At 39.0% G+C, this 15,946-nt stretch overlaps 1 protein-coding gene across 8 annotated transcripts in view; it reads right to left on the bottom strand.

Annotated features, from left to right (window-relative positions):
- The window catches only part of ncoa2 (nuclear receptor coactivator 2), a 207,566-nt gene that overhangs the window by 45,240 nt on the left and 146,380 nt on the right, over window positions 1-15,946 (bottom strand). For all 8 annotated transcript variants that reach the window (XM_009297336.5, XM_073940585.1, XM_073940586.1 and 5 more), the window contains 1 exon segment: window positions 13,735-14,983. In XM_009297336.5, the coding sequence (XP_009295611.1) occupies window positions 13,735-14,983 (1,249 nt within the window).

The following is a 15,946-nucleotide window of genomic DNA, read 5'->3' as shown; positions in this document are numbered from 1 at the left end:
ATATAAAAATAACCAGTTCTACTGTTATTTGACTGTTTTCAATGAACTGAAAAAGTGTAAAAACTGAATCTCTCTCGATCAAATGCAGATTTGAAGGCAGCGCTTAAAAGGATTTGAACAAATGCAAATCATTAGTATTATTATTTATTATTAATGTTGCGCAGGTTTAACTGAAATCACGATCTATTAATGTTTAATCATGCAGCTTTACACTAAATGCGTTAATGCAGGCTAAACAAATAGTGACAGAATACACCGTTAGACAATGGCTAAAGAAAGTATTTAGGTAGGTCTCACCACAACTTTTTCCATCATCATTTTATTTTACAGGGAAGCCAAAATGCTTTCATACATGTGATTTGTGGCGACCGCTCTGCATTTGTTATAAATGTTGGATTACCCTACAAGTTCAAAAAAGTTATTAATTAGCAGGTCATGTGTGTTCCAAACCATGATTTGTAATCCGTACGGATCACAGATCAACCGTGATCCGTTACACCTCTAATTAATAAGCAGCTAATTAGTAGTTTATTGAGCTAATATTCTTAGTTAATGGACTGTCAATAACGCAAATTAAGAACATTAAGGGTGCTTTTACTACAGTGAATCCATTCATTTGTTCCAAAACAGTGATTAAAATAGTTTATATGTTGCTCTTTGTTCTTGGTGTGGTTCGCTTTCACACGGCAAAGTTTCTAAACCTAAAGAGCTAAAACAAGTCATGTGTGAGTAAAGTCTCCTCACATTGGTCAGAGTTTCAGGGTTTATTCTTCAAAGTCCCCCTTAGCAGTCATGCGTCCTTATTTTAATTTATGGCGATGAGCAATAAAGACATTATAAGCGAAAAGCTGTGCTTTCATTTTGAATGGTGACACCCACAGACATAGTCAAGTATAAATCAGAGGTAAGACTTTTTCATACATAGCAGTTGGCTTATGCATTATAGGTTTTACATTATAGAGAGAAATAACAGATAAAACAAGACTGCTGTTCAGTCAATTTTCCTAACGGAAAAACAGCACCCGTTAATAGGCAACATGTTTTTTAATTTCGTATTTTACATGAAACGCACATTTACCGGTAGGAATGACATCCCGCTCAACTCATCATTCTCTCTTTATATAGCAGAAATATACCTATGACATATCCATGATACACTGTGATGTAGCCGGGCTCGGATCGTATTGTTTTGTCACTACAATCGATCCGCTCCAGAGTTCGTTTCAACGGAACCGAGAGCACCTCATTCAGGCAATCTCGGACCGATTGATTTGCCGCGGATCTGAGCGCGATTGCTGGATTCACATATGCCAAACGAACCACACTAACTGGGCAAACGAAATAGGTTTTTTGGTTACATGTGACCAAAAAACTTTTAAGATGGCAGCAAATATTTTAATTGTTATCTATATTCAGAACAAAACAAGATAAAAATGTGAAAATGTGAAAGTAACTATATAATTAGGGCATGCAAGCAGCGAATGTTTCATTCAACGTTTTTAAAAAGCTCTAAAAGTTGGAGAAGTGCTCACAGCTAAGTAATTTTAGAAGGGCGCTGGCATTTTCAGCAGCATAAAAATGCTTTGGTGGACAAGCGTCATTATGGTAAATAAATGTAGAGTTAGTGTATAAAACATTGATTATAATAGTACCCATTATAAACAGCAAACGCTTTAAATTGTGTTGAAAGAAAATGTCACGTTTAAGTTGATAAATCAAGCTAATCATAATGCCCTTTCTTATAAATCACGATCTAGTATTCATGCAAAACATCACCACAAATTCTAAAACTGGTCAGGACGTATGCATGTTTGTTTGTTCGACTGCATGCTGTGATGTGTAAGCAATATGTGATATTGTGTGTATGTGAGAAGGTGTGGTACATTTATTCATTTTTCTTAAGCTTGGTCCCTTTATTTATCAGGGGCCGCGTCACAGCGGAATGAACCACCAACTATTCCAGCATTTGTTTTATGCAACGGAGGGCCTTCCAGCACTAGAAAACACCCATACACTCCCTAATTCACACACACATACAGTCTTTGGACTGTAGGGGACACAGAACCACCCGGAGAAAACCCATGCCAACATAGGGAGAACATTTAAACTCCACACAGAAATGCCAACTGGCCCAGCCGGGACACGAACCTGCAACTTTCTTGCTGTAAAGTGACAGTGCTAACCATTGAGCCACTGTGCTGCCAGGGTGTGGTACAATAATAGATTTAGTCATTATAAAGTCAAAACAACGTTAAATGTGCAGTATAGAAGACTGTCACTCAGTGGTTAAATTGGGTATTGCAGTTCATGTTTAAAACACTTTTTCAAACAGCCCATTCTCTGATGACTCCGCAAACCAGGTTGCCAGATTGATGAAAATAACACAATCGAGTGTGCTTGATTGACTGACCATCCAGTATTTTAAACTCTGAATCTGCACCTCATTTCAGAGGCTGCTGCTATCCCGATAAGTTCGTATTTTATAGCTCTGGCCGCATACATTAAAGAACCCTTCATGACTGAAATGAAACACGGTGCGCTTTCCGCACGCTGAGACATAATCAGGTAAACTGGCAGTGGGCATGTTATAAAGAACAAAACAAAGACAAAGGAGAATAACGCAATTTAGCATTTCTTTTTTCAGATACATCTGTATGTTCACTTAGCATGTTTCTCAAATATCTGCAAACATATTGTAGCATTTTTATCCTTTAAAAGCTTACATACAGCACCTTTAAAGTATTCTGTCATTTTTGGCCAAACAGATAAGAGTAAGAATTAATTCGCTATTCTATTGACTGCTATTCTATCAATAAGCAAAACATTTTGGCATAAAAAAAAAAAAGTGTTCTTTGCAGTCTCACAGAAATGCGTACACTCTCAGAAATAAAGGTACATGAGCTGTCACTGGGGTTCTACCTTTTCAAAAGGTGAAAATTTGTACCTAAAAGGTCCATATGAAAACCTTAAGGCACAGGTGTCAAACTCCAAGTTCCAAAAGGGCCGCAGCTCTGCACAGTTTAGTTCCAACCCTAATTAAACACACCTGATCAAACTAATTGAGTCCTTCAGGCTTGTTTGAAACCTACAGGTAAGTGTGTTGGAGCAGGGCTGGAACTAAACTGTGCAGGGCTTCGGCCCGCCAGGAATTCAGTTTGACACCCCTGCCTTAATGGTACATATTATTACCTAAAAAGTACAAAAGTGTTTCTCTTAAATTGTTTAGGTACTAATATATACTTTTGAGGTACCAATATGGACTCTTTAAGTACAAATGTGTACCTTTTGAAAAGGTACCAGTGACCAGCTCGTGTACCTTTATTTCTGCGAGTGTACATCGCATCACAAAAAATACATTTAAATTAAATAAATAAATAAAATCAATTTAATGATCATGTGACAGGGCTTAACGAATCAGGAATTATCTACAATCTAGCCAATTGAGACAAAAAGAGCCAATCAAGTAGTGAATGCATGCAGCCAAGCCTTTGATTTGCTTCATTTATACTAAAAAGTAACTCCAGAATTTACTAACTAAAACCTAACTAACCCTCCATTTTTAAGGGGCAAAACTGGATTGGTGTGGATGCCAGGTGTTTTAACAAGAGTTGTGTATTTTGAAATGAAAACACACTAGTGTAAATGTAGCCTCAGCAATCTCGTCTTGCTCTCTGCACTGCTCCCTCTCTGCTGTGTTTTGAATGTGTGTGTGTTCGCTTCGTTCAGACTGGAGTGTGTCTGTGCATTAGCATGGACTCTTCACATGCGGATCACTTGTTCTCCAGTGGGAGCCACTGACGTCAGCCTTATGCGGAGCCAATAGCAGGAAGGCTTTCTATAAGACCTGTGCATCTCATCAGCTGCTACTGCACTCAAACAAGCACACGTTTTCCTTCCCTTTCCTTTCCTTTTCACATTGTCTGGATACAGGTAGATAATAAAGGACAGGTTGATGTACTTATACTATACACCACATTCTACCATACAGACGTAATGGATGATATTTTGAATTTATTTATATTTTATTTCATGTTAATATTTTAATTAGGTCCAAGAACGGATTAAAAACACATTATCCTGGGGCTATAACAAACCCAAAGGTCTCATTTATTTTATTGCCTCACAAAAGCATTTTTTTCTATTATTATTATTATTGTTGTTGTTTTTATTGTTATTATTAATTTGCTATAACATTTTATGTAATTTTCCACAATTAAATTTATATATGATTATAAGAAATGTTTTCTATTTTACTAAAGTAGGCATAGAAGCATACTAAATTAATCACATGAACTTCTATTTTAAACAGGCTGCCAAAGCCATCGTCAGTTGTTGAAGCATAAATCGAGCTGTTTAAATGTACACGCTTGCCAAAATTGGCAAGTTAGCGCAGAAACACCATTGAAAATACTGGGGTAAATTAATTTTTCATATTTTAAAGACATGGCAGGGGAAAATGTTATTTAATGCAGTCCTTCTTTTACATTCTGAGACTCACGTTATATTGTATATCAATCTGGTGGTGAAAATAGTTGATTTTTAAAGAAAACAGAGCTTAAATGTTGCGATTTTGTAATGGCATATAGTTCACTGGAGGCGTTTGAGCCAGGTGACAAATTAAAAGTCCTTTTGCATATTTCCACATATATTTTACCCTAACACTAAAAGGCTGAAACTGTAAAACTTGCTTTTCATTTGTACAATAAAAAAAAATTATAACTAAATATAATATTTTGGATGAAGTTCAGCCTGTCACACATACGTTACTACTTGATATCTTATCACACATGCATGCAGCATGCAGGCACGTATGCGCGCACACTATACAAATGCAATTTGAAAGACTTTTAGGCCTTCCAATGGACAGAGTCCATAAATACTGTATTTTATACATACGTTATACAATTTAAAGTGCATTATAAGCTTTAAATACATGACTATTGTATTTTAATAATCATCATAAATATTTTCCAATGACGCCATGAATATTCTATTGGCTTCACAAGATCATAAACGTGTATATAAAACTATAATTTTACCTTTAACAAAGTTCAGCTACTTTATCTTTGACTGAAGCTCAATTAATTATTATTATTTTTATTACAATCAATCAAATGGCTGATTGTGCTAGGGCTCAAGTGTAAACTTTCATTGTTTGTTGAAGTACCAGTGCTAGTGTGATGGGATGAGGGGCTGTTAGCCATGTGTCTGCAGGAGTGCGAGAGGTTACAGGGTTAATAGATACACAGAGCAGCCACCGATGAGGTGAGAGTGACACTGTGGGACAGTGTGTGTGTGAGTCTGTGTGTGGGTGCCGATTAGAGCTCTGTAAGGGGTGATGAAGGGCACAGAGGAGTGACACCCTATCCTGACTCACACTTCCTGCTGCACCTCAGCAAGAGCATCACACTATAACACACACTCATAAACATAAAGGGAAAAACAAACCACGACCGTCACAAAGACAAACACTAACATTATTCTACAAGAGCATTTAGAAAAATCTAGAAATGCTGCTAGCAAGCTGCTCTGCTGTTTGCTTCCGCATGCTAACCAAATGGAATGTAAACACGTGGAATGTAAACATTTGGAATGTTCTAAATATAGTAGGCAGCAACAAAACTGCTCAACACTGCTGTCTAAGTATTACTGAGATCCTGAGATAATTTTATTTCTATGATACATGATTTACATTTTTCTAGATTGTACTTTTTTAATTGTAGTACTCCTAATTTTGTTTATTTATGTTTATACAATTAAAACTACTTAATTTAATCTCTTGTCATTTTTACATTTAAACTAATAAATAAACTACTGATACAAATAGAATGTATAAGCATATAGACTACCTTTGCATGTCATAAACATGCAAACTAGGCAAACATTTAGCTAACCAAACTAACAAAAAGTACTTGGTTAACATACTGCACATATGGTAAGCTATTGGCATGTTGCTAACAGCATAACATGCTAACAAAACTACTTAAACACATTTTGGCCAACCTTTTATGTTGCTATTAGGATGATACTCTAACAAAAAATCTAAGCAAATACACACTGGATAAACAAGCAGTATAATGTTAACAGTATGTCATACTAATAAAAAACTAAGCATACAGCTACAGTATATTATGTAAACTATTAGCATGTTGGGAACTGTATAACATGCTAACGAAAATATTAGCAAATACACTAGATCAACAATTAGCATGATGCTAACAGCAGGCCATACTAAAAAAAAAAAGAAGAAATAAGCAGACAGGTAGTTTGTGTAAACTATTAGCATGTTGCTAACAGCATGATATGCTTTAAAGTATTAGCAATACATTAGATAAAAAATTGTGCAAACAGCACGCCATACTAATATTAAAGAGCTTAGAATCACCAAGAGGCGACACTCAATACAACATTCCATTGCAACAGCCGCGTCCAGCAACAGCCCCGCAATTCCACAATTTTGGAGTAAAAGCGATTGGCCGTCCACTGGATGTTATAGCTGTTGTGATGGCAAGCAGTTGCATTATTTTTTATTTATTTATTTAAAAAACACATTAAGGCTGAGATACAACCTAAAAGACGACAATACCTAATACAATTATTAGCACTTTTAATAGTTTATTTTGCAGGCTTATGCTGTAGTTATGCTGAAGTTTTCGTTCCAAAATGTCCGCCGCGTGACACATAAGGCATCTAGTGGCTGTTTCCCAAATCGCACTAGAGTGTCACCTCTTGGTGATTCTATGCTCTTTGCTAATATAAATAATTAAGCACATGGATATGTTGTGTAAACTATTAGCATGTTGGGACCAGCATGACATGCTAACAAAAAATATTAGCAAATACACTAGATAAACAATTAGCATGGTGCTAACAGCATGCCATACTAATATAAAGATCTAAGCAGACAAATATTTTGTGTAAACTATTAGCATGTTGCTAACAAAAATATTAGCTAGTGCACTAGATCAGGGGTATCCAAACTCTGTCCTGGAGGGCCGGTGTTCAGCATAATTTAGTTCCAACCTCAATTAACACACCTGAACCAGCTAATCGAGCTCTTTCTAGGTACACTACAAACTTCCAGGCAGGTGTGTAGAAGGAAGTTTGAGCTATGCAAGACACCGGCCCTCCAGGACCAGGTTTGGACAGCCCTGCACTAGATAAACAATTAGCATGATGCTAACAGCATGGCTTGCTAACAAAAAATACTTAGCAACACACACTGGTTAAAAAAATTTACATTTTTTATTAGGTTATAGCTAAGCTTTCTTATTGAACGATGCTGTAAAATTTCTTGCGCTTACATTTGACATATTTTATGATAACTTCATGATGTAATGAGGTCAAGAATAAACAATGTAGTATAAAATATCTATATATAGTGTGTAGGAAGAATCACAATGGACCAATGAACACTTCTCTATCCCATGAGGGTGCGGGAGAGCTGTGGATTGCTGTGTAGTGATGCTACTGTGTCACATGACAATGAAAACATGGCAAATGCAGTACATATAGATCAAGCTCATTCTATATAGGACAAACTTTTTTTTTTACAGCCACAAAGTAATTACTTATTCAACAGAAGTATGTGATTTCAGATGAGGCCATCACAAAGCCGTTCACGGACCTCGCCGCAGTGCATTATGGGATTGTGTTCTGCATGAACTATGCATGAGATGCAAATCTGCAAAAGGAGCTGTCTTATAAGGTTGCTGGCTACCTTTTAAACAGCGTTTGTATTGTAACTGCACTTATGATGTCATAAAAACACTCTTCAGCAAAGCAGCTGATTTTAACCAGAGCTACAGAGAAAAGCAAAGTAGGACATACAGGATGAAGAGAGGATGAATGATCAATAGACAGACAGAGAGAGAGAGAGAGAGAGAGAGAGAGAGAGAGAGAGAGAGAGAGAGAAAGAGAGAGGGATTGATACATCAGTAAACGCCTCAACTGAAGCCACCAATGATATGTGCATCTGGGTCATTTCTGCCGCCTGCCATAAAAGCTGCATTATTGAATGCCACCCTGTCCAGAGCCATGGAAAGCCTTTAATTGCCAGCCAACTGTGAAAATAAGGGTGAGCAGTGAACGACGCTGCTGAGAGTCAGGACAGTAGTGGTGTCATGAAGACTTCTTGAGACTTGCTCTCTGGCATCATGACCTTTCATACAGATCCCTGCTTCTCTTCACTCTCAGCTGTATCTCTATCAAACCAGCTGCTGATCATCTCATCATCATCATCATTAGGAGAGAGAGAGAGAGAGAGAGAGAGAGAGAGAGAGAGAGAGACGGCAAACTGAGCGGGAAGGGTATAAACGGAGGTCAAAGCCAGCTTCAAGTGGGTGGGCCTTCGAGCTCTAAAAGGGCTGTACAAACCTGGAGTTTATATTTATGTAATATCTTGAACATGACACGGAGACTAATATTTTGTTCTATGAATGTCTACACCTACACCAACTATAAACCCAACCTAACAGAAACCTGTTGTGTTTTATTAACGTCTACACCTACACCTACCCCAACCCTAAACTCAACCCCACAGTAACCTGATTATTAATATCTGCTTCACCTATACCACCTAAACCCAACAGACTTGCGGTGTAATCCCTCCCACTTGGAGGTCTCCGGGCTGCAGTGATACCTACTTTAACTGAGCTACTTTCTACACAGAATGCTAGCATGCTAACACAGGAATTCCCAAACTTTTCAGCCTCTGACCCCTAAAATAACAATGCAGAGACTCTTGACCCTCACATTCCTCAGGGGTCGTTTTAAATATTCAAATGTTGCACACATAACTTTAGGCCTATATAAACTACTGTGAATGCGCGCATTGCGATATCGATGCTGAAACGACAAATTTTGCAGCCCCTATTTTAAACGACAAATTTTGTTCCAAATGAATATCTCTTACTCTCAAATTCACACCTATGAAACCTAAAAATACATGTTTCTTTTTTAGTATTATGCCTCTGCACTCCTGTCACATCTCATTCTCATTTCTCCTGCTTCCTCCCTAATTGAGTTTTTCCCTCAGCCTTCCGTTTTTTTCTCCTCTCTCATCGTGTCCGTGCTCCAGCATCTCCTCCATCACTCTTCCTGTCCCGCTGTGGCCTGCTTGCTCTGTAAATCACAGTACTTCATGTCCTCAATGGCTCTGTCGTGGAGGCCCGGGGGTCAGAGGTTCCTCTCCAGCGGATCTCCGGGTCTTTTCCTAGTAACCGTGGGCCGGCAGGGTCACTCCGCTAACAGGCTAACAGCAGCAGCTTCCAGAAACCGCTGCTTTGATTTGACAACTATGACTCAATTTGTGGCTCAATCAACAGCTTTTAAAAGAGACCCGGGAGGCCCAATGAACACAAACACACACACACACATATACGGGATAATCTCTCCATTCTGCTGCCCTGACCCTAGACGCCTCTCCAACTTCTCCGGCCCTGATTGGCGCCTGCTGCCAGCTCTGTAAGGCATGTGCCAACCGCTGTGCCAGATGAGATGCGCCGAAACGCCTTTTTTCAAATGTCAGCGCTGCTTCTGAGAAAGTCCTGCCAGTTTCCCACAGAATCGACTTCCTGTGACAGAGCTCTCACTTTCTCTTTCTCTCTCTCCAGCTGGCTGAGTCATTTATATCCCTGCTGTTACCATACTGCCTCGATCTGGGGCTTCATTGGCCGCTTTAGAAATCTGTTGTTTGCTCTACTTTCACACCCAAACAGAGAGAAAACACAAAGATATGCAGAGAGGGAAGGAAAGGACAGACAGGCTTGTACGATACGACACAAACCTAAATTAAAAGTGTGTTGTTATCAGTTGTCATGGCGGTTACTTTAGCAGGAGAGGTCACTGTGCTGTCTGATGGCTTTTCAGATATGCAGTAATTAATTGAAAAGCACCGTTGCGCACATTATGCAGTGACACTCCATTGCAATCCAGCCATAATTTACAAAACAGCAGAAGTGATTGGGATGGTGGTTTTGCATATGCAAACGTCAGCTGTGCTCATTATGTTAGTTAGTACAGAAAGATTTTTCAGATTGTAGGTGCATTGCAAGGACAAAAAGAGCTTTTGATGCATATTGATCTGGATGAAATAGAAATAACACACACACACACACACACACACACACACACACACACACACACACACACACACACACACACACACACACACACACACACACACACACACACACACACATATATATATGTGTGTGTGTGTGTGTATATACATGATATATATACATACATACATACATGATATATATATATATAAATATATGTATGTATGTGTATATATATATATATATATATATATATATATATATATATATATATATATGTGTGTGTGTGTGTGTGTGTTTGTATGTATATATATATATATATATATATATATATGTGTGTGTGTGTGTGTGTGTGTGTGTGATATATATGGATAACAGTAAATAATATTTTACTATATTTTTTACGACGCGTCTATACAGCTTAAAGTGACATTTAAAGGCTTAACTAGCTTAATTAGGATAACTAGGCAGGTTAGAGTAATTAAGTTATTGTTTAATGATGGTTTATTCTGTAAAATAGGCTAATAATCTTGAGCTAAATTTTTTTTTTAATTAAAACTGCTTTTATTCTAGCCGAAATAAAACAAATAAGACTTTCTCTAGAAGAAAAAATATTATCAGACATACTGTGAAAATGTCCTTGCTCTGTTAAACATCATTTGGAAAATATTTTAAAGGGGGGCTGGTAACTATAACATATTTATGAAATTATATATTTAATAAACCATCCCTGCTCAAAATAACAGCTTAAACCAGCCTACGCTGGTTGGCTGTTTTTAGGTGATGGATTAACCTGGTTTTAGAGGGGTTTTGGCCATTTCCAGACTGGTTTCAAGCCATTTCCAGCCTGGTCTTAGCTGGTCAGGCTGGAAAATGACCAGCTAAAAACAACTTGACCAGTCTGATTTAAGCTGGACTTAGCTGGGCTCACAGCCTGGCTAGGCTGGTCAAGCTGGTTTTAGCAAGTAATTACTCAGCCTGACCAGCTAAGAAACCAGTCAAACCCCTTCCAAAACCCCTCTAAAACCAGGCTGGTCGACCAGCTAAAAACAGCCAACCATCCTAGGCTGGTTTAAGCTGGATTTACAGCAGGGATATAAACTTTTTCTTAAAAAGAAAAAAAAAAACATTCAAACGTGCTAAATATGCAACAACTAACAAATTTGTAGAGCAAAGCTGCAATTAAAAAAAAATAATTAATTAAAGAATAAAAAAAAACGAACAAAAAAATAAAACAAACTGCAAAAGTATTGTGAACCTCCAAACTAAAACAAAACAAGTCCATGATACCAATCAGTCAAAATAATTCTCTGCATCAATGTAGAACCTAAAGGCCCATTAACACAAATTCTGTAAGCAATAAAGACAATGCTTAAAACTTGTCCTAAATGTTCATGAATATCAGTCTAAACTACAAATATAACTTTAACAAAACAAGGGAGTTTAAAGTGTTGGAATCACTTTCAGAGTTACATTATCCAGCATTATCCAAAACCAATCAAAATCCATCTAAACCTAAAGCAACAGATGACAAATAAACAAAACCTTAACATGCCTTAACTTTAATTATACTGTGGCGTTGCTGAAATGCTTGATGCTGATGTGGGGCTGGTCCAATAAACAATATTATATCGAATCACAATAAAATTTGTCAATATCAATAATAAGTTCTGAACTTTTTTTTACTCTATATTGATCTCAGAGCCAATCACAGAGCAGAAATATGCAACAATGGGAATCTAAAAGTGTGTTGATATTAGAGATGTTATTGGCCAAAAATGTTATACCATTTAATGGACCCTCTAATTGGGGTACTCTTTAAAATCTGGAAACATTAACAACTTATATTAAAATATATATCAATATCGTTCAATATGGAAAATAATTATTTAGATAGCATTTTTGCCATCGCTCAGCCCTATGCTAATTGGCAGATGAACATTCTAAGGTGTGAAATTATTTTCAGGGAACCGAGTGGCTCAAATTTTAAACTTTAATTCTGGCAGATCTTGACCACATTACAGTTCCATACCACTAGGTTAAATAATTTCAACAATTTCACAGCCAACAACCGTCAAAAACCGAATCAAAACAAAACACTTTGCATGAGACACAAACTGTAAGGCCTCGTTTACACTGCCAGTTAAATGTGACCCAATTACGATTTTTTGCTCATATGTGACACAGATCGAATCTGTTCTATGATTGTGTAAACACGAAAAAAGCGCATGCATTTGGATATTCAGAGAACAATTTCAGGCCTCCTTCATATGTGGAAATAAATCAGATATAGATCGGATATGTGACAATGTGACTGTCATGTAAACAGGCAGATCAGATTTATTGAGGCATTTCGTTCTGTACATCATTAAACTTGCAACAATGTGGTGCTTCTCCACGGTTTAATGACAGAAGGAAGAGCATGTGTGGAGATGCCGACACGGTAAACAACATTAACGGAAACACAGAGGAGGAAAGTGGTCAATCGCCACAATTTGCTGCCACCAGACCTGAGACCTCTCTTGTACTCATACATTCCTCTGAATGGTGGAGGACATCATACAGCACATAAACGATAAGTGCAAGCTCCGATGACGGCCCTTTCCCACCTCCGCCTCAAAATCATTTTAAAGTTGGGCGAACTTAGTGTTGTAACTTTTGCTTTTTGTCACTATTAATACAAGCACTGCGGCCTCACAAAGAACAACTTTATTCTTTCCAACACCAGTACGCAGCAATGCGCACACAGGCAAAAGCTACATCTTCAACTACACACTCACACCATACCATTACCATGGGCCATACCATTACATAAACTGCGTAAGTGTAAATATGAACTGAACTATTCACTGCTTTTACTACACTTCCCCTATTTCGCAGAGCTAAAAACAAGACAATTTCTTCCATTGTGGCTAGTCCCAGATGGCAGGTAGTAATCGGGACGAGCTCGAGCATCAGCGAGTGTTATCCGGGCCGAGTGTAGCCCGCAGCTCGCTCGCGCACATCTGTTTGATGATTCCTGTTACCCATATCTGGCCCGAGTCTGTGTGTAGAGTCCGGGCCGCTTCTGGCAATGACTCGGCTTGTTTAACTGATGACAACCGATTAAATTTTTATTTTATCTAGTAATTTGTTAGCTCCAAGTTTAATGACAATTTGAGAAAATATCCATGGTACAACAGCAACAAAATAATAAGAATATTTTGTGTGGATGGTTAGACGCAAACAAAACAATATTATTTATAAATGGATTATACATATCATCATGATACAGATGCTAGAATCCGTCTTTATGCATGCGCGACATCGTAAATTGTATGGCAAGTGTAAACGCATGAATAGGATATGGGTCACAATTAAAACAACGTGTAAACAGACAGGCAAACAAATCAGATATAGGCAACAAATCGGAATTGGCATCAAGACCTGACAGTGTAAACAGGGCCTAATATACTAGTCCTACAAACAGAAGCAGTTTGAGGACAAACAACTGACAAACCTTTTGAAATTCAACATCCAAACAGTGTTGTTAGTTGTGGTAACTATAGTACAAGAGGAATAATTGACTCTGGCCGGAAGATTTATTAGAAGTCAATGCATGCTAGAGGTGAAACAGTAAATAAACGACATGCTGTTAATGACTCTTTATGCAGTAGGAGACATCACTTACCGGCTCCACACGGTCGTAGCCACCATCAGTTTTCTCGGTCTTAATCCCAGTCATCTTGCCCCCCTCCTCCTTGATCTCTCCAGGCTCCATTTTAATACCTTTACCCTTGAGTACATTGTCATCTTTATCCAGTAGGTAGCGCAGCAAGGCATTGTCCTTTTTCTTGGGACTGACAGGCTCTTGTTTAATGGCCAACTCGGGCACACCGGCCGTCCCGCCAGCAGAATCCTGACACAGCTCTTTCCCTGTGGCCTCAGCTGTAAGTTTGGCCAAATCAACAGGCGAAGAGCTGTTCTGGAGGAGTCTGTGAAGGATTTTGTGTTTCTCCTTCAGGGAGGTAGCATGTGACCCGTTTCCGCCTTGAGAACCCATGCCACCATTCCCTGCACCGCCGTCTTTACACCCAGGTTCTCCACCGGCCATTGGAGGGGGTGAAGTGGACTCGATAGGCTCAGTTTTAGTGGTGAGGAGCTGCAGGAGTTTAGTGTGACTTTTGTTGTCGCGCAGTCGGCTTTGAGGATCACTGCCGTCCAGGTTGCCGAACTGCCCGAGGTTGCCCTTTTCATCTCTTGGCAGATCAATGCCTTCATCCTGTCCAGGGGTGCCCTGCTCTGATTGGTTCTGCTCTCCGAATGACTCAGGTACGCTCATTTTGTTAATTAGGTGATGACTTACTGCTACCGAATGTGCAGCTGGGGACCCTAACTTTCTATCAGGCGATCCCAGGGATTGTCCGTGGCTTACGCCATGGCATTCGCTAAGCGCCTGAAGAGCATTAAGTGAACTGCTTGTGTAACCATGGTTGGCCCCTGCTCCCCCATTGCCACCAGTACTGCTAGTGCACATGCTGGCAGGTGAATGGAGGCTTCCCGCTGGAGAGAACTGTGGCGGGGGTAAGCGTGGAGATCCTGCTACTCCAGGACTGGCTCGGTGACGTGGAGAAAGCATGCCCGGACTACCCTGAGACGGGCTGCTCAGCTTCAGTGGATACCCGCTGCCCTGAGGGGTGGCCGCTTGCATGGTTGCCGAATGGCTCATGGTTCCCGGGCAGCCGAAACGGTGCATGGCACCAGGCTCCTTCTGGGCACCAGGGGAGGGGAAAGTGGATGTGTTGCTGCTGATGGTGGCGTCCTGCCCTTGGGGAGTGCACGAGGAACCCGCTGTGTTTGGAGAGCTCATGGGGTTCATGGGTTTTCCCATGGTCTGAGCATTTCCAAGATCAGAGGCCATGCCACAGACGGGCTGCTCCCTAAAAATAAAAGTAAATACTAGATTAGTTAAAGGAAGTGTGACACATAGTTTAGTGCATATCATTAACAAGTTTACAAGGGCATTATAAACAAAAAAAAAAAAAAAAAAACTCATAAGTATTGGTGTTTGCTAACTCAAAGGTCAGTCAATAGCCTTGTTCGCACATATAGACCTTTCAGGAAAATTTCTTAATCTGGCAATTTCTCTCAAATCAGACACATTTCTGGGAAGGGATCATGTGTGAACAGGCCCTTTATGAAAATATAGGTAAATTCGTTCTGGCAATTTTTCGAAAAGAGAAGTTGGACCATTATTGGCAATTTGCCAGAATTGCTGCTCTGTGTAAACGCAGAATGAAAATTGCCGCTAAGAGCATGTTCACGTTTAGAACACGCTGACGTGAGACGTCTAATCCAGCCAATCAGGACATTCAAAAAAAAATTCACATCCACGCTGTTTATGAAAATAAAAGCCTCTGGATATTTTTCTCGACACATTTAGCTACTTGTGTTAGTTAGATAGTGTTTCTCCTGAATGCCAACTGTTGGAAAAATTATCGATAAAATGCTTATGATAAACCACTGTTTGTTTACCTTCAAGCTCTACTTTAGGTTCTTGATGCATGTGTACGTGAAGTGCTCCAGTGAGCGTCAGCACACACACATCTTATGTATCTCCACATGAGAAAGTGTTTCTCCACATGTTTTCATTGAAGTTGTTTACAATACTTATCCATCCGCAGAATTTGTAATGTAGTCAAATGGTTAAATCTGATTTTGGATGTCTGGATTAAAGCAGGTGCATGAATGCTAACGCTTTAAATAAAAGTGAAACCATCAACAAAAGCCAGATTCCTTCTAGGTTTACAAATACAAGTGCAGAATTATGGGTCATTTCAGGTTAATGATGTCAGAATTTACCAGTATTTTGGAATGGATGTGTTCGTTTACATTTGGCTTTA

This window comes from Danio rerio, chromosome 24 (assembly GCF_049306965.1).
Source record: "Danio rerio strain Tuebingen ecotype United States chromosome 24, GRCz12tu, whole genome shotgun sequence".
Classification (NCBI taxonomy): Eukaryota; Metazoa; Chordata; class Actinopteri; order Cypriniformes; family Danionidae; genus Danio; species Danio rerio.
The sequence above is the reverse complement of the archived record's forward strand: the minus strand, read 5'-3'. Positions and strand labels throughout refer to the sequence as shown.